The sequence below is a fragment of the Lepidochelys kempii genome, chromosome 10 (assembly GCF_965140285.1).
Source record: "Lepidochelys kempii isolate rLepKem1 chromosome 10, rLepKem1.hap1, whole genome shotgun sequence".
Classification (NCBI taxonomy): domain Eukaryota; kingdom Metazoa; phylum Chordata; order Testudines; family Cheloniidae; genus Lepidochelys; species Lepidochelys kempii.
Window position 1 is genome coordinate 62245183 of NC_136389.1, and position 27407 is coordinate 62272589.

At 42.7% G+C, this 27407-nt stretch overlaps 1 protein-coding gene across 1 annotated transcript; it reads left to right on the plus strand.

Moving 5' to 3' along the window:
• Positions 1–5350: 5350 nt before the first annotated feature.
• Positions 5351–26556, plus strand: ARPP19 (cAMP regulated phosphoprotein 19). Its single transcript, XM_073303849.2, has 3 exons — positions 5351–5640; positions 13764–13886; positions 22528–26556. The coding sequence occupies exons 1-3, from the start codon at positions 5596–5598 to the stop codon at positions 22696–22698; spliced, it is 339 nt and encodes a 112-aa protein (XP_073159950.1). The 5' UTR covers positions 5351–5595; the 3' UTR covers positions 22699–26556.
• The last annotated feature ends 851 nt before the right edge of the window (positions 26557–27407 follow it).

Sequence of the window (27407 nt, forward strand, 5' to 3'; positions counted from 1 at the left end):
AATAGTGCTTTACATATCTACTACAGCAAAGTTTAGAACAATAAGTGAGGGCAGGTGGAGTGTGTGTGAGAGAGAGACCCTTTCTGTTTGAGGAGTCCGGTGGCACCTAAAAGACTAACATTTATTTGGGCATAAGCTTTCATGGGTAAAAAACCCACTTCTTCAAATGCATGGAGTGAAAATTACAGATACCGGCATAAAAATATATTGGCACATGAAGAGAAGGGAGTTACCTTACAAGTGGAGAACCAATGTTGAAGGCCAATTTAGTCAGGGTGGATGTGGTCCACCCCAATAATTGATGAGGAGATGTCAATACCAAGAGAGGGAAAATTGCTTTTGTAGTGAGCCAACTGCACCCAGTCCCTATTCAAGCCCAAATTGATGGTGTTAAATTTGCAAATTAATTGTAGTTCTGCAGTTTCTCTTTGAAGTCTGTTTTTGAAGTTTTTTTGGTTGAAGAATGGCTACTTTAAAATCTGTTATTGAGTGCCCAGGGAGATTGAAGTGTTCTCTTACTGGGTTTTGTACGTTACCATTCCTGATGTCTGATTTGTTTCCATTTATCCTTTTACGTAGAGACTGTCTGGTTTGGCCAATGTACATGGCAGAGGGGCATTGCTGGCACATGATGGCATATATCACATTAGTAGATGTGCAGGTGAATGAGCCTTTGATGGTGTCGCTAGAGTAGATATGGAGACAGAGAAGGCAACGGGGTTTGTTACAGGGATTGGTTCTTGGGTTAGTGTTTCTGTGGTTGAAACTGCAAAAGGATTTTAAAGGTGAAGGCAAAGGGAAACAAATTAGGTTTATGCTCTTTAGGATGAAGGCTTGGGTATCTTGTTTTATATTTTTTTTACATCAGAAATTCTGATACTGTCTAGCTTGAAAAATTCTGATGATTGACAGAACTATGAAATTATTACTTCAAGAGCAAAGACAATGAAAGTAGAGACGGAACAGACATTTTAGTCAGATTGTTACAATGTTCTGGAGAAAGAAAGACTTTAAGTCTGCCAGTCAGCTGAAGTGTAAGACCCATCCAGAGGCCTCCCCGCAAAAACAGGAATGACCAAATCTGAGATTCCTGGTTTTTTGAAGGTAAAAAACAAGCACAACAAAAATTAACAACCAAACATCACAAACCTTCCATGCCTTCTTTAAAATGCCATACCTAGCAGACTGATGATAATCCCAACAGAGCTGGAAACATTGTAGAGGGCATGTCCATTCTCCCATCAAGCCTGTGTGGCTAGAGGGTGGAAGAATCATACCATATAAGCTCCAAAAAGGTCAGAACTTACTTTTATTTCTGGAAATATAAATTAGTTTTCCAGAAAGCAGATTCACTCTCAAAGGTATTATGTTAATGCTTACAGGGGTCTAGCTAGCTCTGGCTGTTGCTAATGAGCTATCGAGCCTTTCACTTGTAAGTTTCCAGTTTGAATCCTACCCAGCTCAGCAGGGATTAAAAACTGATCCTCCTATCTAATACATTTGATACCTCCTTTATGAGATGACGAATTTGGTTAGTCTCAGTTCCAGCTCCCACATCACAAACTCATCACTGCACTGTGGGACAGTTCTTGCTCTTACTTTAGTTGCACAGTGCCCAGCAGAATATAGCTCTGATCTTAGTTGGGTCCTTCAGCAAGACCTCTTATCCTAGCAGCCACAATAGCCATGCTAACTATAAATTTGTCAGAATTGGCAAGGGAAGTTGGGGAAACACCAAAAAGATGATTGAATCTTTTTTTTAAAAAAAACTCCCTATTTTAATAAAAGTGCTTCTTTCAGCTTCTGTTTTCCGCTACTCTCAAGATGCAATGCTTTCTGTGCCACAGTACACAAACATCTTAGCTCACTCCATGTGCTCTAGGCTAATAACTATCACGTGTGTTAGCAAAAATACAAATACACAATAATCAATCATGGTCCATGGAAAGTATATATATTTACAATATAATCAGTGTTACAGCAGCATTTACTGTGTTGGTCTCTCTCTGGTAGTCCATCCTGATTTTTAGAACAAGGGTGTGACCTGTAGAAACTGAACCATACCAATTAACCTGATCAGAGGCCTTGTCTCTTGGTGAGACCTGTTGTCACTGCAGGCAAAGTGCGAGAATTAGCCCGGCAGAAGAGTCTGTCCTATATCGGGGCCTCTCCTTTTGTCCCTCCAGGCCCACGAACATGATACAGTTCTGGGGTGACCTAGAATCCTACTTTCGATGTCTCTTACTGAAAGAATATTTCCAACCCACCTCTGAACAACACACTAACCACCAGAATCCTTCCTACCAAAACTACAAAAAGAAGGATTCTGTGTGGACCTCCTTCTGAAGGTCGAAACAACAGACTGGACTTCTACATAGACTGCTTTCGTTGACGTGCACGGGCTGAAATAGGGGAAAAGCAGCATCACTTGCCCCATAACCTCAGCCGTGCTGAACACAACGCCATCAACAGCCTCAGGAACAACTCTGACATCATAATCAGAAAGGCTGACAAAGGAGGTGCTGTCGTCATCATGAATAAGCTAGGCAGCTCTCTAACTCCACATTCTACAGGCCATTATCCTCTGATCCCACTGAGGAGTACCAAAAGAAACTACACCATCTGCTTAAGAAACTCCCTGAAAAAGCACAGGAACAGATCTGTGCAGACACATGCCTAGAACCCTGACCAGGGGTATTTTATTTGCTTCCCAAGATCCATAAAGCTGGGAATCCTGGACGCACCATCATCTCAGGCATTGGCACCCTGACAGCAGGATTGGCTGACTATGTGGACTCTCTCCTCAGGCCCTACCCTACCAGCACTCCCAGCTATCTTCGAGACACCTCTGACTTCCTGAGGAAACTACAATCCATCAGTGATCTTCCAGAAAACACCCTCGTGGACACTATGGATGTAGAAGCCCTCTACACCAACATTCCACACAAAGATGGACTACAAGCTACCAGGAACAGTATCCCCGATAATGTCACGGCAAACGTGGTGGCTGACCTTTGTGACTTTGTCCTCACCCACAACTATTTCACATTTGGGGACAATATATACCTTTGAGTCAGCGGCACTGCTATGGGTACCCGCTTGGCCCCATAGTATGCCAACATTTTTATGGCTGACTTAGAACAACGCTTCCTTAGCTCTCGTCCCCTAACACCTCTACTCTACTTGTGCTACATTGATGACATCTTCATCATCTGGACCCATGGAAAAGAAGCCCTTGAGGAATTCCACCATGATTTCAACAATTTCCATCCCACCATCAACCTCAGCCTGGACCAGTCCACACAAGCGGTCCATTTCCTGGACACTACTGTGCAAATAAGTGATGGCCACATAAACACCACCCTATACCGGAAACCTACTGACCGCTATACTTATCTACGTGCCTCCAGCTTCCATCCAGGACACACCACATGATGCATTGTCTACAGCCAAGCTCTAAGATACAACTGCATTTGCTCCAATCCCTCAGACAGAGACAAACACCTACAAGAGCTCTATCAAGCATTCTTAAAACTACAATACCCACCTACTGAAGTGAAAAAACAGATTGACAGAGGCAGAAGAGTACCCAGAAGTCACCTACTACAGGACAGGCCCAACAAAGAAAATAACAGAATGCCACTAGCTGTCACCTTCAGCCCCCAACTAAAACCTCTCCAGCGCATCATCAAAGATTTACAACCTATCCTGAAAAATGATCCCTCACGCTCACAGATCTTGGGAGACAAACCAGTTCTCGCTTACAGACAGCCCCCCAACCTGAAGCAAATACTCACCAGCAACCACACAACAAAAACACTAAGCCAGGAGCCTATCTTTGCAACAAAGCCTGATGCCAACTCTGTCCACATATTTATTCAAGTGACACCATCATAGGACCTACTCACATTAGGGGCTTGTTCACCTACACATCTACCAATGTGATATATGCTATCATGTGCTAGCAATGCCCCTCTGCCATATATACAGGCTATATACATTGGCCAAACCGGACAGTCTCTACGCAAAAGAATAAATGGACACAAATCTGACATCAGGAATCATAACATTCAAAGACCAGTAGGAGAACACTTCAACCTCTCTGGCCACTCAGTAAAAGATTTAAGGGTGGCAATTTTCCAACAGAAAAGTTTCAAAAACAGACTCCAATGAGAAACTGCTGAGCTTGAATTAATATGCAAACTAGATACCATTAACTTGGGTTTGAATAGAGACTGGGAGTGGCTGGGTCATTACACATCTTGAATCTATTTCCTTAAGTTAAGTATCCTCACACCTTCTTGTCAACTGTCTAAATGGGCCATCTTGATTATCACTACAAAAGTTTTTTTCTCCTGCTGATAATAGCTCATCTTAACTAATTAGCCTCTCATAGTTTGTATGGTAACTTCCAACTTATCTGTATGTATGTCTGTATGTGTATATATATATATATATATCTTACTATATGTTCCATTCTATGCATCTGATGAAGTGGGTTGTAGCCTGGAAAAGCTTATGCTCTAATAAATTTGTTAGTCTCTAAGGTGCCACAAGTACTCCTGTTCTTTTTTAGGATTAGGATGACCATACATCCCATTTTGGCTGAGACAGTCCATTTTTAAGCCTATCCTGGCCGACCTGCATTTTTTTGCAAAAGTGGGGGGTAAGCTACGCTAGGGGAGCAGCAACGCCAGCCACATGGGTGGGTGGGGAGGAAGAGGCAGGGCTTGAGCCAGCGAGGTGGGTTAGCCCCCTGTGAGGGGAAGAAGGGGAGCAGGGCATGGGCCAGTCACATGTATTTGGGATGGGGGGGCAGGGCTTGGGCAAGCAGTCTGGTTCTTGACCAATGGGAACTGCAGAACTGGCACTTGGGTCAGGGGCAGCATGCAGAGCTTCCCTGGACGTCCATGTGCCTAGAGGCCACAGGGACCTGGCAGCCACTTGCAGGAGCCGCATGGAGCCAGGGTAGGCAGGTAGCCCGATTTAGTCCTGGGCCCCCACTACACTGCCAACCGGACTTTTAACAGCCTCGTCAGCAGTGCCGACCAAAACTACCAGGATCCCTTTTTGACCGGGTGTTCTGGTTGAAAACCAGATGCCTGGCAACCCTAGCAAGTGGCTCAAGCCAGCCCCATGCACTGTCCCATTTTCCCTTTGGGAAATATGGTCACCCTAGCTAGGATGCAGTTTTAATGCAGGTCCCCCTTGCTCTCTCCTCTTGAAATGGCGTAATCACGGAGCAGTAGCCACCCTAAGGCTAGAACAGGCCAAAACAAAAGACTATACTACAACTCCCACTTCTCATCTGCAGAGGGAGGCGGATATGACGTTAAAAGCGGAAGTCGAGGAAGAGAGATGCGGAAGTTGGAAAGTTCTTTTCTGCTTATTCGCTCTCTCCCAAGCCGGCTGAGTTGTTGGGGAGCGTAAGAGCGGAGGAAGTTTGAGCCCGCCAGCTCGCCGTCGTAAGAGTGGCGGCCATCTTGTGCGGGAGGTGATCGGTGCGCGGTCCGGTGGTGGTAGCTAACGACTGAGGCGGCTGCGCTTCCCCACTCCCTGCCGTCTCCTTTTCTAGCAGCAGCTGCTGGGGGTGCTATGTCCGCCGAGAGCCCGGAGCCTGCTTCGGCCGAGGAGCAGAAGGTGGGCGGCTGGGTCGTGCCTCCTCAGGGCACGTGGGGGAGGGCGGCCACTCTCTCCTGAGCTGTGTTGGTGCCGGCTGCCGTCGGGGCCCGGGGCAGGGTCGGCTGCGTCCAGCCTGGCCCAGCAGCGTGCTCCGTCTCTTGCGGCGGCCGGTCCCCTCTCCCGGCCTGCGGGGGCCGCTGGTTCTACCCGGGGCGCGGTGCCCCAGGCCTGAGCTGCTGTTCGGCTCTGCCCGCGCGGAGGCCCCGCTTTGCTCCTGGCCAGGGTCTTGGGGAGCCCCCCAGGCGCGGTGGCCGCTGCCGCGGAGCAGGCCGGGGTCGCTGCGGGAATGGGATTGTCTCAGGATGGCGCCTTGCCGCCGCCGAACTTGGCTGGGGAGGCGCCTCGGGAGCGGGTGTATGCGAGCTCACAGCTTGGGGGTGACTTCCCCGCAGGAAGGTTGGGATGGCGCGCGGCCCCCTGCCCCGGCTCCCGCAGTGAAGCGCTGCGGCCCACTGCAGGATCAGGAAGCTTTTACCCGTGCTGAGCTCTGTGTCCCGGGGGGGTGTTGCTGGCTGCGGACAGCTGGGATGTGTGACTGTGCGCGGGGCAGGTTGCAGGCCCTGGGCTCCATAGCTTAACATGGCTGAGAGGTGAAAAACACTAAGATATTGACCTTTGCACATTGTTTCACAGGGGGGAGTTTTAGTCTCCTGACCAATAAACCATTAATATGCCTGGGGCTGCGGGGAATGATCACTTTCCCTCTCCTTATTACTCCCAGGGCCTTTCCCTTTCCCCCAGCTAGTCCCTGTAGTCGTCTGTGTGCTAGGGGTCTGAGGTCTTCATGTGAAGCCTTGGTGGAAGGAAACTCTCCACCATTTTACCAGCATTGTAATTTTTGAATGGCTCAAGGAGCAGCAGGCTACTTGAGAGTCTCTCTTGGCTTTTCCCAGAGGCCATAAAGAATGGAGAGCATCCAAAACAAAACTGCTATACGTACTTATGATCTGTCGTCACTGAAAATGGCCACTTTAAAAGAAATCATTGGCCAGTTTTAAAACATTACTTCTGTTACTTACAGCATCTTGGAGTTTGAAAACTGGAATCTAGCTTCCCTCATTTTATGCTGTCTTTACTTTTTTTCTTGATTTGGACTACAAAAAGTCTCCCTTCTTTTTGGGTTTGTATTATTGCTTACGGTCTGCATTGCAAACATTAAATGGTTTGGTTTTTTTTAAGTCTTCCTGATTGGACTTAAGTTATGGAATCACTTCTGTTGTACTGAAGTGCTGTAACTTTTTACCCCAAACAGTCTAAACTTAGGTGATAGCCTTAAGAGAGTAAACCAAATATATGTCTACATTAGCACTTTTGTTGGTATAACTTATATCGCTTAGGAGTGTGGAAAAAAACACACCGCATAGGGACATTAGTTACACTGACAGAAGTGTCGGTGTGGACAGCCCTATGTTGGCAGGGGACATTCTCCCACCGACATAGCTACTGCCGCTCATTGGGGGTGGCTTAATTATGCCAACGGCATAGAGCAGCTACCTGGGAGACCTTTCAGTGGCACAGCTGCATCTGTACAGCTTTGCCACTGTAAGCTCTCGCGTGTAGACATGACCTAAAGCTCTGCCGTCATCCACCCATTTTCTTGTGTCTGACCTGAACTAGTTGTACAGGCAGAAAGGGTTTGGGGCTAAAGTTGACTGATTGAAATGTTTTAATGAAGACCTTACTAGTTCAGACTTCCTACAACAAGTTCAATTTTCTATGTTCAATAGCTTAACGTTCTTAAGTTTGGAAAACATTTGTGGAAAAACTATTGACAGGACAGTGTTCCTACCCAAAATGTAGTAAAAATATTTCGGACTATGCATCACTATCAGAATAGCTCTGTATACTTGAGTATTCTTAATCCTAAATTATGCAACAATATAGCTTATGTGATTTCTTTTGTATTGTTCTAGTTCAAGCAATTGACTCAGGCTGCAAACTTTACGATATTAACTAAATATCAATATGAAGTCTTCAAAGTTTAAACACTTAATGGAGATTTTTTTTGGAACCAGACACTGTATCACTGTTCTGGTGCTGTAGTTCTACTGTGAAATTGATTTGAAACAGACCCAATCTAGTTTAATAGTCCAGGTCAAAGAAATTTAAAAGAACAAACTCTGAATTATAAAAACAGAACTTGAATTTTATTTGCATCCTGTTAGGATGTTGTTTGTGTAATTCTTACAAAGTTGTATTAATGGAATTAAAAACATTTAATAAACTGCATACTAGATTTTATTGACTGGTAGTTTAATTTATGCACCCTCAAGTTATTTCATTTGGGAGCTGGGAACATCTTGCCCTGCCCTCTTCCCAGTTGTCAACTAATAGTAAATTAACAACAACTTTTTCAGGGTTACTTGCTTTAAAATCCATGCATTTTGTCACATCTTTGATGTTCAGTCTCTCACTGATTTTATGTGCCAAGAACAAACACAGGAACCCAGTGACAAGACAGGAAAGCAGTTGACATAGTCACCACCAGTATTTCCACAGGACAAATCAAATGTTGTCTTTTGTAGCAGGAAATGAGAAATATTGCCTGAAAGATTTAGCAACGTTTTGCCTGGGAAAATGTCACTGTTCTCATAAAATAATATTTCGATAATCCAGTGTAGAACTGTAGTACCTCTGTATTACTTACTAAAGTTATGCACCCAGAGAAAAAATTCCTAAAAGCTCTGGAAGCACAGAAATAAACCCTGATTCAGTAAACACTTATAACTGAAACTTGGACAACTCTTTAGATTATAAACTTTTTATTTTGCAACACTATCTTCTGTGAAAATCTGACTTTCAAATAACTCTTGTATTTGGATACAGCCCAATAATGAATCTGAACTGGGCAGGAATTAAATCATCAGAAGTTTTTCTAGTTGAAAGAGAGATGTTTTAGAAACCTTTACTGTATGCTTGTTAGAGTAGAGGAATAAAAAATGTTAAATAAGGGATAAAAATAAATTGAAACTTCAGTTACAGCCAAACTAGATTTTTCTTGTCTTTGGTGTAAAATTTACAGGGTGGGAGGAAGAAAGCGGTGCCCTGTCACAAAATACCTGTCATTTGCCAAAGAATGATAATGGACTTTGTCAGTTCATTTTGTCTAGCCTTAGAGCTTCATATGTCCAAGAAGCCTCTCCTGAGAAGCTGCAGTTTACTCCTGTTTGAATATCTGCTTTTGCCACAGCAGTTTATCTTGAATTTAATTTATTGGTCTTCAGATTCTTATTTTTGTAAAATCTCCCTTTGGAGCACTCTCCTTGATGTTTTGTTCTGGTATTCCTGTTGAGCGGACTATAGTTTGAGAAGAATTGATAGTCACGTCTTTGGGTCATAAAATTTATTAGAAGAAACTGTACATCTACATATTTAGATTTTTTTTTGTCCTTGTAGGGAAAAGGAAGCTGTGCATTCTCATCTCTGCTCCAAAATTTGGTTGTCTGAGACCTTTTCTACACTACAGGGAAAAGTCGATCTAAGCTACGTCGACTTGACTTACGCTGTTCACGTAACTCAAATTGCATAGCTTAGATCTACTTACCGCGGGGTCCACAATATGCGATGTTGATAGGAGACGCTGTACTGTTGACTCCCTTTACTCTTCTCGATCCAGTGGAGTACAGGAGTTGATGGGGAGCAATCTGTGGTTGATTTAGCAGGTCTTCACTAGATCCACCAAATTGACCGCTGATGCATCACCCATCGAGCCTATGGTAAGTGTAGACCAGCCGTGACAGTGCATTGTATGTCAACCATCTTGGTTTGTCCTACTTAATGAAGAGTTGCAGAATTAATTCCTTTAGAGCGTTTGCATGCTTCCTTATGGCTGCCTAATACAGAAATCTGTTAGTTGTACATGGCCTTCCTCCAAATAAATTGTCAAACATCTGTCTGGATTTTGCTTTTTGTAACATGTCTAGAGAATGTATCCTTTTCCAGAATTCACTAATGCCATTGATGTATGGGTCTCCATTGTTCTAATCAGTAGTAGACAACCATATTCTGGATCCTGTTCAGGTATTAATACACTTAATTAGTTTTGCCACAATAGCATAAATGCAAATTCTATACGTTTTTTGACTTCATGGTAATGTGCTGGCTTGTCAACATGTAAACTAGCACAAGCTGAGTTTCCTTTAAGAGACAGCAAGACAGTGTATTTATGTAAGTTGTTGGATGTTGACCATCATTTATTAATGTCATTAGATGGAGATATTTGTGTGCATATTGTCTTAAATGTCATATTTGTCTTAAATGTTCTGTCTTTTCTAGCTCTAAGTTGAGTAAAGGTGTTGTGTGAGGGTCACATTTACCAAACATCAACAATCTATAGCTATAATAACCATTAGCTGTCAGAGTTTGTCAGAACTTGCATGGAAGACTTCCTGGGAAAACACATGGTTTTGTACAAAGTGATGATATTGTGTTCAATTGGGTGTCACACTTCTCTCTGTCTATGCACACACAGTGACCCAGTGTGATAGGAGTCACTTGTCATGCTGTCTGGAGTGGCTCGCAACTGTTAGTTCCAATCTTAAGTCAGACTGTCAGAAAACAGGGCAGGCACCCCAAACTGGTGGTATATTCTGTAATTAGATTTCATCAAGCCAGTAACAAATGTGAACTCCTGAATCACTATATCAGTATTACCATGTCACACACAGTCCCCTTAGCATTTCCAGCCCATCTTGCCACCCAGACAAACGGAAGTTTGTGCTAATGGTCACATAAACCAAAAATCATACCACATCAGGTTTCTCCCAGTCCCAAACGACCAGTCGTTTGCCCCCGCATCAATTCATACTCTGAATCTCACACCAAAGATAACGCTGTCAGCCAGTTCTCTAATAGCTAATAAACCTTTAGTTAGTTTAAGAAAAAGAAATGAGTTTTTGAGAGGTTAAAGCAGGTAAAATACATTAACGTGTGAGTCAAAGTTTGTAAGTCCAAAATGATAGCAGAGATGCAGTAATCTGCCAGTGTCCCAAAATCTTTTCAGGGCTACCCAGAATAACTCTGGGGATCTCCATCTTTTTGTTCAGTTTTTCTGCCCTGTTAGAATCCAAACAGTTCAGAGATAAAGGATCTTCCTTTGAATCAGAACTTATAGCTTCTTCTCCGTACAACAATTTGATGATTGTTTTACTCTCATAATGGCCAATTTGCTTTGAATTAGCATTTCCACTTACAAGGATATTACTCCTGGGAGAATTCTCTGTCCCCTCCAAAAAATTTTTGCACACGGTATTTTAAAATTCTGCAAATTTTGTTAAAAATAACATGACATGATCACATCAGATTCAATTATTTTGGTAATTTATTGCAAAATACTAGCTGAAAGGTATATCTGTGACAATACAGACACACAAAGAATTTCCCCAGGAGTAGAGTGTTAAAGAAATCCCTGTGACAACGCAGTTCCTATTTCTCTGCCTTCTCTCTCTCCCCCCACCCCTTTGCCTGCCCCCCCCCCCCCCCGCCAAGCCCAGGTGGGAGGCCAGACACCCACAACCTCTCCCACCAGAGATCAGTTGCGGGGCCCTCCTGGCCCAGATACCTGCAACTGCTTCACACACACACACACCCCGAGCCCAGCCACAGGGGCCCCCCAGCCCAGATACCCGCCCCCCCTTGCCCAACACCTGCACCCTCCCCCCCAAAGATCTCAATTGTGGGCTTCCCCAGCCCAGACACCCACCCCCATATCCCTCAGAGCCCAGGGATCCAGAGAGAGAAACAGCCTGATGCTCAATTCCAGGCTTGTGTGGAGTTTCCTGCGTGCTGCCACCTCCTTCCCTCTGGGCATGCTGGGAACTGCAGCTGCTGGTAACCCTGTAGCTCCCTCGGTCCCCTGCAGCAGTGTCTTCTATGTGTGAAGTGGGCTCTGCGGGGTCAAGTGGTCCCTAGTGGCAGTCAGCAGCACTGCAGCCCATTTCTGTGGGGGAAAGGAAGTTCTGTGCACACAACATTAATTTCTGGAATGCGCAGTGGTGCAGTATTCCCCAAAGAGTTTGAACTACATAATGCGAATGCCTGCTATTACATTATAATAGGAATAGATAAGTGAAAACAATACAAGTAACGTTCCATTAGTTTTCGTTAAGTTCTAACACCTGAATATACTTCATTAACATATACTTTGATCTATGGTTATTTAATTACCAGGCATGTATAATGTTAATGTAATAGTAAGCAACAAGATATAGATAGGCAAAAACAATACAATTAACATCTCCTTTGATCTCTGTTAACTCACAAGAAAATTGCCTTGAATATATACTACTACATTTAACTTCTTTGATATTCACACACAAGTGAATTGGCCTATGGCTCTGGCCTGAGCTGATCTGTCAGCGTCACAGCACTATTGTTGGAAGTGATCTTTATATGTGAAAAGATATCTTGATCAGTACAACCTCTAAATGAGATGCCATTTACGGTTCAATGCAACTTCGTGGGACTGTTAAAACTAGACAAACAAAAAAATGTACCGGCGGGTACAACATTGTTTTGGCAGAGAGGTGGGTTAGATGACTTGATAGGTCTTCCATATCTATTTACCAACTGGCTGCTTTCTTGTTCATTAATGTATTGAAATAGACTGGTGCTCCTGCATGGTGAGCTCATGCTGTCATTGAATTTTCTGTGATGATTCCAAAGTCCTTCCTCACAAGATCATGCAAATTCAGAGCCCATCAGTATGTGAGGAAGTTCAGTCTTTTTGCACAAACTTATACAAACTGAATTTCATGTAATTGTGTAATCTAGTTCTCCACTATTTTTAAGTTGGGAGTGTCTCACAATTCTCTACTGTTGAGTTGTGTCTGGACAGAAAAATATTGCATGTGGTTAATCCTCAGGTGTTCCAAAGAGGTAACAAGGGGAAGTATGATACCAGGGAGAGGCGTTAATTATGGCAACGTTCAAAGACGAGCTGGATGCAGTTGGGTGACTCTCTCAATGAGAGTTCTCATCCCTTTACTTCTTATCCAAAAGTCTTGCCGTGTCTTCTTTTTCACAAGAGGAGCATTTAGCCAGCCTTGCGGATTAAAAGCAGTAGCAACCAGCATAAATCAAAAGGGCCTCTCCCAAAATTTGCCACAATTGAGTACCAGAAGCAGTCTAGGCTTGGCCTCTGCATTGGAAAGTAACATCAACATAACAGTATTGAATAGAAGAAAATACTTGTTTCTGAAAATTATTGGTCTGATGATGATTTCATGTGTATGGAAGATATGCACATGCTCTTTCATATATACATATAATACGAGCAGATAACCAAAGTAGAGGGTGATGTTGAAAAACAAGAGGCTGCAAATTCTTGTCTGTTGAGTAGACATCTTTAAAATGTTGAATCACTTGATGTGTTGTACACATGAGTCTGTTCCAGCGATGCGATGGACATTACTCAATCTTAAACTTGTACTGTATCAGCCTGTGGAAATCTGTTAGAACGTATATCAAACTACTTATAGATTCATTAGTGTTCCATAAAAGGCCAGTATCTATAAATGTGCTATAATGGCAGGCAAGGATTCAGAGCTGTACTATTCTGATATTTGTATGCAGTGTGGGCTGATACTAATACTCCATAGCTATAGTACAGTCATGAAAGAGGAGTCTTGTCACAAACTAATATCTACACAGATCTTTTCTTGTGCAGCTTTATGTACGATGCAGCAGGGATACTTGGAAAAGGTCCCACTGGCACTTGTATAGATTTCAAAAGTTTTTGTACCACCAATTTTAGATTGAGAAATTAATCTTGCTCTATGAAATTGGATATATTGGCTGATACAGTGTTATCAGCTATTTGTAAAATTGGAGTCCTGTGAGATACAGCAGGAATCTCTTTTTTTGCCTTGTATATTTAATTTTAAGATGGGAGGGGGACACACTCTATAGTTGCTGCAATCAAAGCTCTTGGAAAAATGCTGAACAGTGTCTAGTCAAATCCTCTCTAATAGTTTGTGGCATCAGATGGCTAACATAGATCACTATGCTATTGAATTGCTCAGTGGGGGAGTTCTGGCACAGGTGTTTATAGAAATAAATTTTTTTAATTGCATATGTTTCAGGAAATGGAAGATAAGGTGATCAGTCCAGAAAAAGTTGAAGAAGCAAAGTTGAAAGCAAGATATCCTCATCTAGGCCAAAAGCCTGGGGGTTCAGATTTCTTGAGGAAGAGGCTTCAGAAAGGAGTGAGTTCTGTTTTATAAATTGATCGATACAAGTCACTTACATGGAAAAGTAAATGTGGAATGCTTGTTGCTGTGACTTTTTCCCCCCACTATACTGATGCAGATAATGCATACATTGCTGCAAAGGTTTTTTTGTTGAGCCAGAGAGTAATGCTCTGGAAAAAGCCATGCAGTGTTCAGAATCCTTTAATGTTATTTTTTGAAGTCAGTAACTTTTTACACTATAGCAGTGTAACTTTGCCTCAGTGGGTCACAATTGAGGATGCCAAATTCAGGATGAACTGCTGAAAAAATAGGGCAGATACACCCCAAGATTGGTGGCTAATCTCCCATCGGATATACCAAACCAGCAACAAAGTAAACTTCTGTTTCACCACACTGGCTAACAAGAAGTCATAAAAACAGTTTCCTTGGGCATCCCAGTCCTTGTATTGCCACCGAAAACACTGGATTTAGAGATGAGTGGTTCTTTACAACCAGTCTCATCAAATAAAAGGTTCTTCTGGTCCCAAAGGACTAGCTACACACCCAGGTCAATGTATAACTCAGATCTTACCCCAAAATCATGCTGATGCCAATCCTTTAGTATCTAAAGGTTTATTTATAAAAAGAAAGAAAGAAAGGTGAGCATTCAAATTGGTTTAAAGGAATTAAATACATACAGTAATTGCAAAGTTCTTGGTTCAGGCTTGCAGCAGTGATGGAATAAAGTCTCTGGCTGCATCCAAATCATTGTAAGGTCCTCAGTCCATTCATTAGAACGCTCCAATTAGGATAAGTTCATAGTCCAAAGGCTTGGGCAGGAAAGAGGCTGGAGCGTGATAGAGGCAAAATGGAGGGATTTCTAGGGCCTGTAATATCCTCTCTCATGTGGAGGGAAACTCATTGTTTAAAAAAAAAAAAAAAAAGCAAACCTCAGCACAGCTAGTGGAAAATTACAGAGAAAAGATGTGAGTTTGGAGTCACGTGGGCAAGTCACATGTCCCTGCCCAATTTTGCTCTGTCATTGTAGGAAGCCATTACCTATACTCCGGACAGCATGTTTACAGGATAATCCACTCAGTGTAGATGAGCATCTCCCATGGTCCATTGTAAGTTAAGTGTCTTTTGATGGGCCACTCAATTTGAATAGACCCTCCAAGATGTACTGCCTAGCTACCTTGTTGGTTATCCCAGGAGAAAACATTTGAAACACAGGTATAGAGCCAATACTCATAACTTAAAATACAAAAATGATACATGCATACAGACAGCATAATCATAATCAGCAAATCATAACCTTTTCATAGACACCTCACTTGACAACCTTTGTACAAGTTTTGTTGCAAATGTATAACAGTGGTTGCAACAATGATCTATATCAGTGGTTTTCAAACTGTGGGTAGCGATCCAGAACTGGGTCGCGGACTGGAAGGGACTGGGTTGCGGAAGCTCTGGTCAGCACCACCAACTGGGCCGTTAAAAGTCCTGTTGGCGGTGCTGCCCAGATAAGGCAGGCTAGTCCCTACATTTTCCGACACGCACTGTGCCCCAAAAGCAGCTAGCAGCAGTTCTGGCTCCTAGGTGGTGGGCGGGGGCACGAGGCTCCATGCACTGCCCCCGCCCCGAGTACCTGCTCCGCACTCCCATTGGCTGGGAATTAGTCAGTGGGAGCTGGAGGGGATGGTGCTTGAGGGTGAGAGCTGAGCAGAGTTGCTTGCGCGCCTCCGCCTAAGAGCTGGACCTGCACCTGCTGCTGGCTGCTTCCGGGGTGCAGTGTGGTCCACGGTGCCAGGCCAGGCGGGAAGCCTGACTCTGCAACCCAGCTGCGCCGTTGACCGGGAGCCACTGAGATAAGCCTGTGCCCCAAACTCCGGCCTCAGCCCTGAACCCCCCCCAAACCCAGAGCCCCTTCTTGCACCCCAAACCCCACCCCAGAGCCTGCACCCCCAGCCCAGAGCCCTGACCCCCTCCCGCACCCCAGACCTGGAGCTCCTCCTGCACCCCAGAACTCTCATCCCTGGCTCCACCCCAGAGCCTGCACCCTCAGCCCAGAGCCCTGACCCCCTCCTGCATCCCAACCCCCTGCCACAGCCCTGAGCCCTCCCCAAACCTGGAGCCGCTCCTGCATCCAAACCTCTCATCCCTGGTCCCACTCCAGAGCACACACCCCAACCACCAGTCCAGAGCCCCCTCCCACACCCTGAACCCCTCATTCCCAGCCGCAGCCCTCACCCCAACACTCTGTCCCAGCTCTGAGCCCCTCCCATACCCTAGACCCTTCATCCCCAGGTCCGTTGGGTCACGGACATCAACAATTTTCTTCAACGGGGTCGCCAGGAAAAAAGTTTGAAAACCACTGATCTATATGGTCCTATTTTAATCAGCTAGCGTCACAAATGGTAAAAGCCATCGGAAATTATGTTTGTTCAAAGATCATGCCTGCAAAACAAAACACTAACAATCTGGCACTGTAACTGAATACAGCTTCAATGACTCATCCAACCTTTTTGAGAACACTAAATTCAAAAGGTGGCCCCTTGTTGCCTGACAGTACTTCCATAAAATCAGCCGTCATTCCACTGTAGTAAACATTTAGGGCCAGAACCTGGTCTCTGCTACAGCTGCTTTGCATTGCTCTTATACCATCCCTCTTGTTTTAGGATTGCCAAAATTAGTGGCCGCTCTTAAAAAATATTGACCCATCTTCCTAGTAACTACATGAAGGCCGTAATGTTTCACTGAAATTTGTGCCAATGTACTGTAGACATCACAGATATTGTAGTCATAAATTTATATCCCAGCCTGGAGAGCACTCAATCCATTAGATCAGTAGTATGGAATGAGTCAGCAGTTTTGTTTTGTTCCAAACTCAGCCAGTGATTTTTGTTTTTTACACTGGGCAAGTGTCTCATCTATTTTGTGCTTTCATTTACCCATCTGTAAACTGTTCAGTATGTTTGCATGAAAGGCACTATGTAAAGTGTCCTCTGTGATTAGATGAGCAGTCATGGTAGGCCAGGTGTTGTGCAAGCTTCTGCAACCTCTGCCAGTACATGCACCTCCAGATCTATAGCATCCTAGCTTTTACTGTTTGTTGTGCAGCTCAGATGGGAGTGGCATATGAAAGTGAAGTCAAGCCATCTTTAATCCCCCATCTACCAGCCAATGCAAAGTTATGTTGGCAGTTAATGGCCCCCCAAAATTGGTGGGAGGTAGAAGCTGTGACATAGTGGGGATTTTCCCTTATGTTGTATGTGAGCCTTACTGTTTTGCATGAATGCTATGCGTGCCTCAGTTTCCCTGTGTATTGCACCAATGTCTAGGTGGTGGGAATAAGGGTGTGTGACTTTTGTGGGGGCTGCTCCAGCTGCCTGCATGGATGCTATGGCTGCCCCTTTGTAATCTGAGACCCAGGAGGGGGATGCGACCAGATGACACTTGGCCCGGGAAGCGAGACAAAGGCCAGAGGGGGAGCAACGGGCAGGGCAGGGACCGGGCAGCTCGAAGCGAGTCAGTCTCGGCTGGCTTGGGGCGCAGGGGGAGGACCAGAGCCATAGGTCTGGGGTCCCTTTCCCCCGCCCAAGATGGACTTGGTTGAAAGTCACTGATTTCTGTGCTAACAAGTTCTGTCCTATGCTGTGTTCCTGTCAACTAATAAACCTTCTGTTTTACCGGCTGGCGGAGAGTCACGTCTGACTGCGGAGTTAGGGTGCAGGGCGCTCTGGCTTCCCCAGGAGCCCCGCACGGGTGGACTCGCTGCGGGAAGCACATGGTATGGAAGGGGATGCTGAATTCTCCAAGGTCAGACCCAGGAAGGGTCTAAGATGTCTCAGCTTCTTGTCCTGGAGACAGTATGCTCAGAGAGAGGACGCATGCTCCCCCAGAGTCCTGGCTGGCTTCATATGGAGTAGTTTAGAGCATCGCCCTCGTGACTCCATGACAACAGCTTCCTGAACGTGTCCTTTTTTCTGTACCCTGAGCTGGAACAGCTGCTACGCAGGTCCTTTGCCACATGAGTGGACTTCTCAGGTAGCAGTTAAGATTGCTTTTTGCTGCTTTGCTGTTGGAGCAGCACAGATCAGCCAGAGTGGGGTCAGGATCTTGCCCAATAGATGAAGCCAGTGTAAATGAGGCTGAATTGGGAACGGTTAACCACATTATTATAGGGACTCCTCGTTGTTTTCACATTATTATAGTTCATCTGTGCAATCCATAGATGGAAGGTAAGTGCAGAGAGGTGTGCTCCTGGATTATCCTCACAGAATCTGAGTTGTTTGGGGCTTTTTGTATGATCGTTAGAGTACAATTAACATGTTCATTCACTTATGCTCAGAGAAAACATTTGTCTTTAAGCAGAGTATCTAAATATGTGCTCATGTATCTCTTGAACTATTCACTACAGTTAAATATAATGTTGCAGTACGAAGGACATTATGATCTACATGCTTTTGCTGGTATAGTTTATTTCACTGGTATATGATATACTGGCAAAAAGGCTGCACTAGGAGGGTTTTCCAGTTAAGTTCAAAGTGTAGACCTGGCCTAAGGCTCTCAGGTAAACACAGATTTGGTGACTAATGGATTGGCGATCCAAGGTCAGGATGCAAATTGTGCCCCCTGTCACCAGCCCTTCCCAGTTAATTCAGGGGCTGTTAGCTCAGGCACTGTATATTGCAGCTGCTATCATACTTAATGGAGAGCCATTCAGAGCTTCACAGGTTGAAACCAGTACCTTAAACTTCTCTTAGAAATGAGTCAGTAGTTAATACAGAACACTGAGAATGGGTGTAATGTGCTCTCTGTATTAAACACTTAACTAGTGTGTTACATGTTCTACAGTATTCAACTTCCAACTGACTTGAATTTATAAACCTATAAATAGGGTAATCCGTTCCAGAGGTGATATGGAATATGGAGGAAGCTTAATTTTAAGTCTGATTTTTGGCCTCCTTGTATAACCTAAAAATAGTCACATAAGCCTCAAAACTGGCAAATCTGGGGCTGAAGTAGAGAATGTCCTTTACAATATAAAGGATTGAATGGGACAGCAGGTTCCTGAATTATGTTTGACACTTTGCAACAAAAAATAAAGCTAGAAAAAGATGAAAAGTTTAGTTTACTAAACACTATTAGCTGAGACCTAGTGGGTAGCAGTAAAATTTGGTTTGCCTGCTCCAGCCACTATAAAATTAGGTCTCAAGTTATGGTTTAAATATCAAAATTGTAAATCTCTAGCTTTTTCTTTGCAGAGTCTTCAAAATGTAACCTGACTGAGAAAAGGGGTTGACATTGCAGATTCTCTCCACTCCCAACTGTCTGTCTTATAAGTAAAACAAAGACCAGTCTTAAACAGCCAATTAAATTTGGGAAGAACAATCTTGTTATGTATTGACATTTCTGGTAGACTTGAACCATCTACATGTCTCACTTTTGAAGGGACACTAACCACTTAAATCACACTTCCGAATTTTAATTGTCAGATTTGTTTTATTTACCGTTTTATTTTACTGGCTTTTTTTTCAGTATTCTCTGCGTTAGACAGTGTTCTGTGTGTAGCGGGTTTCATTGTATAATCACTTCCCTTCTTTGTTCATTATTTCTTTTAATATGCAGCATGGGAAGACACTTAAATTGAATTGTCTTTGGAAATAAAGCAAAATTTTTGTTAGTAATTAGATTTTGGTGGGTGAGGCACATGTTCACAATCCAACAATCATTGTTAGCCCATTGATACAGGGGGATAAAATATGGCACTGCATATTATGATTTCTGTTCATGTGGCACAGTGGCTCAATTTTGAAGCAATTGTTTCTACAGTGTGCCACAAGTCTTCAGGAGGCAGTTTTCCTCTATGTCCAGTTTGCTTTCTCTCTGACACTGCTTTTGTTCGGCCAAAAACAAAGAGCACTGTCCCTTCCATAAGCCTAGTAAACTCTACACTGTCGTTTTCTGTTACAGAAATATAAGAGCGAAAACTAATATTATGGGGGGAATCGTAGACACACTTAGGGCTAGATTTACAAAGGGATTTAGGAGCCCTAGTGGAATTCACAACCCTGAATTAGATGCTCAGACTTCCTACAATGGATGGGGAGAGTTCGGTGTCTAAGAATGGGAATAGCACAAACCACCACACTGAATGGGGAGCTGCCTAAGCCAGCCAGTAGGAAATGCCAAGGAAATTGTATGGCCTGAGCTCCACAGAGAGAGTTAAGTGCGTAAGTCTGGACTGGAGGGAGGCAGCCAGCTCCACTTGGGATGTGCAGCCATGATCTCTCTCCTTGAGTTAGCTGGTGTGTGTGGTGGGGATTTTTTTTTCTTTCTTTTTTTTTTTTTTTGTAAGAAACGCAGTAGCAAGAGGCAGCATCCCTGTTTTCACCTTTGGTTAGGGTGTATGGGAGACCTGGGCTCAATTTCCCCCTTTGCCTGATGTGGAGAAGGGATTTGAACTTGGGTCTCTTACTTCTCAGGTGAGTGTCCTAACCACGGGACCGTGGGATATTCGGGGGGAGGGGGGTGTCACAGTTCTCAGAGTGTCCTGTTGGAGCTGTTCCACTAATATATATAATTATCCATTGTGCCAATGAGAGTGACTCTGTAGTCCAGTTAAGGCACTGGAGTGAGAGGTGGGAAATCCCTGTTCATATCCCTTCTCCACATCAGTCAGAGGAGGAGGAGGAATGAAACCTTGGGTTTTCTATATCCCAGGTGAGTGTCCTAACCACTGAGCTGAAGGTTATAAGGGGCTGCTGCCACTCTACTCTCCAGCCATTTTGTGTGGATTTAGGTGTGCTCCAAGCATGCCTACTGGATCAGCCCCTAAAGGCAAGAGTGGCAGCAGAATGCCTGGTTTCTGAATCACACTAGGGCTTATGTTCTGAACTACTGTGAAGTGTCAGGACTTAGACTGCTGTGTACATGCTCAGCTGCTGAAATTTTGGCACCTACAAGGTAGAACAGCTGAGTGGTGGTCCCAGTGGTGACCAAATGTGGAATATAAGTGCCTAAGTCAATTTCTGGATCCAGCCCTTACAGTTAAAGCTGCATAACTGTTGTCATTCTAACTCATTTTCAGTTGCTGTTCGAAACTTTTGCTTCTGGACAGAAAACTCTGAAGGAATTCTCTTTGGAAAGTTAGAAGCAAAGCAGATCAGCTAGCTTATGTGTGAAGGCTATGACAAAAGATCTTTTTATTTGGGGTTGGGGAGTTTCAGAAAAGGTCAATAGATTTCCCTCTGGCTGAAATGTTATGGGGTTAGAAGGTACAACTTGGTGTTGGTATAGTCCTCATGAAAAAGTGTTTTCGTTTTCATTTTCAAGCCTTTTCATTGTTTTGGTTGAAAGTAGGTGGTTTGACCAAATGGGCCTTTAAAAACTCAGAGCATGCTCAATTTTTTTTGTTTTGTTTGTTTTTTCCTAAGATCATAATTAAGGCTATGATTTGGTCGTGGTAGTCACGGATTCTGTGACTTTACGAGACCTCCGTGACTTCTTCGGCTTCAGCTGTCAGTGGCTGAAGCCGGGGCTGGAGGTGGGACTGTGCGCCCCTGCCCTGCAGTTGGAACCCAGACCATGTCCTGCCCTGCCTCGCAGCTGGGGCTGGAGCCAGGGCCATGTGCCCCTGCCCCATGGCTTCCCAGGGCCATCTCTCTCTCCTTTCCCCTCTCCTCCTCCCCCCCTCCCCCCCCCCCGGCTGTGGCCGGGGCTGTGCATCTGTGGCGGGGGTTAGAGCGGGGACTCTGTGCCCCTGCCCCACAACTGCAGCCAGCTCCAGAGCCAGGGCTCCATGTCTCCCCTGTGGCCACAGTCCCTGGAGGCAGGTGGGACTCAGCCTGTCAGTCCCCCCCCCATGGAACTCCAGCTGTCATTCCTCCCTACTTCCTCACTCTGCCCCTGAGTTATTTCTAGTAAAGTCACAGACAAGTCACTGGCTCCCATTAATTTTTGTTTGTTTGCCTGTGACCTATCTGTGGCTTCTACTAAAAATAAAGGTGACAAAATCTTAACCATGGTACGTGCAGCTCAGGAAGGACTTTCTGTGAATGTGTCCGTAACTAATTTAGCTGTATAATGTGAAGTCTAGTTAAATATGCTGGGTGTGTGTTTTTTGTTTTTTTTTTGTTTTTTTTTTTTTAATTTATTTCAAGGTAGCACAGCTCTGGGATTCCTGGAGCAGGCTCTCTATCCTTTGGACTTTCTAAGATATTTTGGTTGTTGAGGTACATGATTCTGAGTTCACTTAGCACACCAAGCTTTTCAGGTCCTGGGTTGAAGTCCTTGACAGTGAATGAAGCCTCCTGTTCTTTTGAAAACTATGGTCAGTAGCAAAGTGCTTATATGAAACAGGACAGACCTATGGCTACGTGTGAAATCTTAACATCAGCGTTTCTTCACCTGCCATGCTTAACTCTGCAGTCTTAATGTTCTCAACTTACTGTTTTATTTTGGAGTGTTTAATAAAGCTACTGTGCCCCAAATGGGGTAGAAAATAGTTTTGTTTTTTAACTCTTCATTTTTCTCCTTTTTAAGAGCACTGCTTTAAACTTCCCACTCAGTTATCTATTTCTGAAGTTTTAAATGGTCTTTGATTCAATAACTGATGTAATTTCATTTATGTATTGGATAAACTTTTCAAGTCTTAAATATTTTTGTCTTCTAGCAAAAATACTTTGATTCTGGGGATTACAACATGGCTAAAGCAAAAATGAAGAACAAGCAACTCCCTACCGCAGCTCCTGACAAGACAGAAGTGACTGGTGATCACATTCCCACTCCACAGGATCTTCCTCAGCGGAAACCATCTCTTGTTGCCAGCAAGCTGGCTGGCTGACTAGAATGGCTGAACTGCATGAATCTTCTCATTCCTGTTTTCTCCTGAATAGTTATTCCTCACGTTTTTTTTCTCTTCCCCCCCCTACACTAAGTCATTGAGACTGACAGCTTTGCAGGTAGTGGTAGCGTGTGCTGCTATTGTATGGGAGTACTGTTGAGAGTAAAATGTGTAGTACTTGGTCTAGTTGAGAACAATGCACTGATAAAAAGGACAGGTTTGGTTAGAGCAATGTAAAGTAATCTACTTGAAAATGTACATATTGCCTATTTCCTAGTGTAGGACTGGTTTCAGCAAGTGACATCGCAAGTTTTACAATTTTTACTGTTTCTGCTTTCCTTATTTCACCTCAATTGCAGCATAGTATGTTTGTATTTAATATAACTACCTGTTGTGTTGCTTTTTCTTCTGTGTTTGGTTTCTGCTTTGTTCTCTAAAATAGAGGTTTAGACCACAAGTTGCTAGGAGGTAAAGCATGTATAAAAACAAAATTGGGGCTTTGAATGAATTTGTGTATCTGCTCTTGAACTTGAATGGCCTTAAACCTGTCTCAGCTTTAACAATAGACTTTTACTTGGGCAATATTTGCCCATTCTCTTGTAACTCTTGTGAACCTAGTACTTATTTACAACTGCCTGTTGAAGCTGGTATTCTTTTCAGTTCTGTAGTGTAGAACACACTTTTGTTGAAGATGTGAATGAAGTGTGCATGTGCATAGACTGTTGAATTCACTCTTGTGCCATTTTTGTAAATACAATAGTTTTGCACAACCTTTTGCAATTGTCTATTAATTTTACATTTTAAAAAGCAGAATGTGCCAACCAGAAGCACAAGTGATTCTGTACCTTTGAAAGTCTCAGCCTGAAATTATGTGCTCAGAATCTTGCTGCTGAACGTAACAAACTTCTGTACCCAGAATTCATGAAACACTTAACGTAGAAACTTGATTGAGTTGGTCTTAACCCTATGCTTTTGCAGCTGTATTTTTTTCTGTGTGTAACAACCTCCAATGTTCATATATGGTAATCTGAATTATGTACCTATGGGCATTCAAAGGCAGGTGCCCATTCTGTTCAGTATCTTTTAAATCTATAGCTTTTAAAGTTGAAATGCTTTGTGGGATATTTGGAATATAGAGAAATAAATGTATGAAAACGTATACTGTCCTTGAGGGTTCCCCAGATGACAGCCTTCAAAACTACTAGGGGTTACTAAGAAATTGGACAGGCATTAATGCATTTGGAATATTTAACGTTTTTAATTGAAAGGATATGAAATCTTGTTTTGCTGAACGCATAAAGTGATGTTATAATATATAGACTTATTGTTGGGACATCTTAGTTCTTTGTGTTGCACAACAAACCCTAACTGGTTTTGATCAACACCAAGAATAGGAACTTATATTATACACTGTGATCTATTGATTAACACAAGATGTGTCTATTGATAGATAATGTTGTAGTTTGTCATTTCAGTAAATAAAGATAAATTTCACTTTCTGTGTAGACAGTGCAGGTCATATGGGGACCTAAATTGCTAGATACAGCAGGTAACACTTAGAAGCTACCAAAATATAAATATAATTGCATCATATCCGAAAGCTAGCTGAGCATGGGCACAATATGAATCAGAACTTGCTCTTTTAGCTGGATCAGGTATTAGTTAATGTAGTGCTTGCTCTATAATGCTTATTAAAAACCAATTAACAAAAAGGCTGTAAGTTCCCCTTTTGAAAAGAGGAGTTCAGAATTTTTCCTCCCACCCCCCCCCCCCCCCCCCCCAAAATCACCTCTCCAAGAAGGCAAGATTCTTGGATAGCTTGCATTTGTCATTCACTTCTTCAAGGAAAACTGCAACACAATTCCTTTGTGTAAACCCAGCCCAATCACAAGCATGCATGAAAGAATATTCTAATTACAGTGTGCATTTAAAAAATCTTCTGTATTGTAATCATCCAAAAAAAAAAAAAATCTTGTGGGGGAAATGACCATTGAAGAAAAATTAGACTAATCTTTCTTCTTTTCAGTGCCCCATCCGAAAGAATGACTAAAAGGTCAGAAAACAAACAAGGAAAAACTTAGTTAAGCTTAACTCAGACCTATTTGACCATGCACTGTGGCCAAGGGCCTGATTGTTTCCATAGGCACTGAGCACCTGCAGCTCTCATTGACTTCACCCATTTTGAAAATTCTGGTCTCTTTTCATAAAAGATGTAGTGGTAGATATGTTAATTATGTGTATGGTAGGTTTAGATGATTTAAGGGTATTGGTACAGGATTAATTTGCATAATCTTGTCAGTTTGACCCTCCCCCATTGGAGTCAAAGGAGGACACTCATCCCAGAGAATTTCGAAATCTCAAAGAAGTCTGTTCCTTTTTACATGTCTTTTGCTTGTAATTCATGCTAATTACAGTTCACTTTTTCCTTACTTCCATTAAGATTATAACAGATTTGTGAATATTTTTCATGGGAACCAGACTGAATAAACAGTAAAATTGATACCCTGTTTCCATAAGTAAAAAGTTAATCTGGGAAAGGAGAATTTATTAAATCATAAGTGTATACCACAATAGCAAGGAAATACAGATATATATATATAGAGAGAGAGAGAGAGAAAAGTAAACTGCTTTTTATAGCTGTCTGTCCTAATGTGAAAATCCTTCCTTATTTTTGTATGTATGACTGAAAGCAAATGAAAAATTAGGCCTACTGATAGGATTTAAGATTTGGTCTGAAACAAGATTCTAACAATTGAAAGTGACTCAGTGTGCATTGTCGGTGATGCTACACTGTAATTCACCAGGTGAGTTGTCTTGATATTTAAGGAGGTAAAAATGGCTTAAATTTAACATTCCATTCCATCAGCTATAATTCACTATTTTGTACCACTGATTAGACACCAAATGCTTGTTGTCCATTCAGTGGCTTGCAGTTCTTAAAGTTGTAACAAATGCCATTATAGATGATTCATGAGAAATATATATTTGAAGTACTGTTTTACTAACCAGGGAATGACTGATTGTGAGCCTTAACCTCGTCTGATAAACCTCAGCAGCAGGCACAGCTAGTTTGATTATATATACATTAATTAAGACTTAATGATGAAGCCCAATAATCGCTTCACAGTAGATCAAACTTGACTGCTAATGTACACCTACCTTCATCTTACTCTAGCAAGATAACTAAGCTATCCAAACTTGTGTATATAATGTATAATATGAGTTTTACCATTTGATAAATAACCTTTTTCAGAGATCTATCTGCACTGTAGCCTGGTAGTCCCTTTCTTATCTTGCCTTTAAGGATAGGCAGTGATTAGCTAGTAGTACTCATGTAGGTTTATTATACGGTATCAAGTAGCATCAACATTTTATTCAAAATAGTTGCAAGTGGATTAATTAACAGCTTCAAAGATATGTCCCCAAACCTAATAGCACTGAAGGCTTCTCTCATTGTTCATGGTACTGTAGGACAGTGTTTGTGCAAAGGCCCCAGAAGTGCTGTTTTGTTGGACATATTCTTTACACCCACTCAAGAAGTTAAGGTGATGAAATGTCAATTGCTTCTTACAAACATACACGTTGTATAGTATACATAATAAATTGATCTACTTAGTTTTTATTGTGATGTGCAAATTTGTCTTGTCTTTACCATGGTCTCCAAACCATATTGCATATCTTAATCTTTATGAGGAATTTCTAGAACCCAAATCTTGCTCTTCTGTATCACTAAAAGTATGACTGGACCTCAATTTCTAGTATGTTGAACTACAGAACTACTTTAATGTAACCATGTTTATATATCAGCGCTTATTTGTCTAACATAGGCAATTAAAACTTACTGTTTGAAAATTTTAACTCCTTAACAAATGCTTGTTTCAATGCCTTGCATTTTTGAGCAAAGGTGATTTCTGTGAGAATTAACTTTGCATCTAGAAGATAGCACTGCAATAGATAGTAACCTTACCTCAAAACTTGGCCCTTAGCGCCCAAATTTTGATATCCAAAGTTTTACCAGTAACTTTAAATAGGAAAAGACCATAGGAAAAGACCAATCCGGTAAGCCGAAACCATGTTTTAATGTGTCTTCCTTTTGGAAGGCTTTCAGAATATTTGCAAAAGGCAGGCTGACGTCCATGCATGAGAAATCAACTGACATCACTGAAAGGTAGTATTTTTTTATTTAGAAGTAGACATCTGTTTCCTCAATCAATCTATTTTACTATATGCCTGCTAATGCTGTAGTAGATTGCTCTTGATGGCTCGTTGATACCCCTTTTCTAAAAACAAACAAAAAAACCTGTTAATATAAACAATCTTCCTCTTTTTAAAGGCATATAATGTTCAATCTTCAATTTTCACTTACTCCATAAACCAAGAATATTTTCATATTTAGTCACTCAAATCGTGTGCCTTGATAACTAAGGCAAATATTGACCTTTCATGGTTGTATTTGTGGGCTACTGGACATCTCATGCCAATCACATTCCCGCATAAATGCGGCCTTTGGTATGAAACCTCTGACGTGCCAGTGAACTGGTCAAAGAGAGTGACAAAAGGCAGGGTGCTAGTCTTTCCAGTTGTAAGACTATTTTACAGCAAAATTTTAAAATTCTTCCACTGTACTGCAATTTCACCCCCCTGCTGAAACAGATGTGACTCGGTCCAGTTGAAAGTCAGTGCAATCCTCAGGCCCTTTTGAGTAGTTA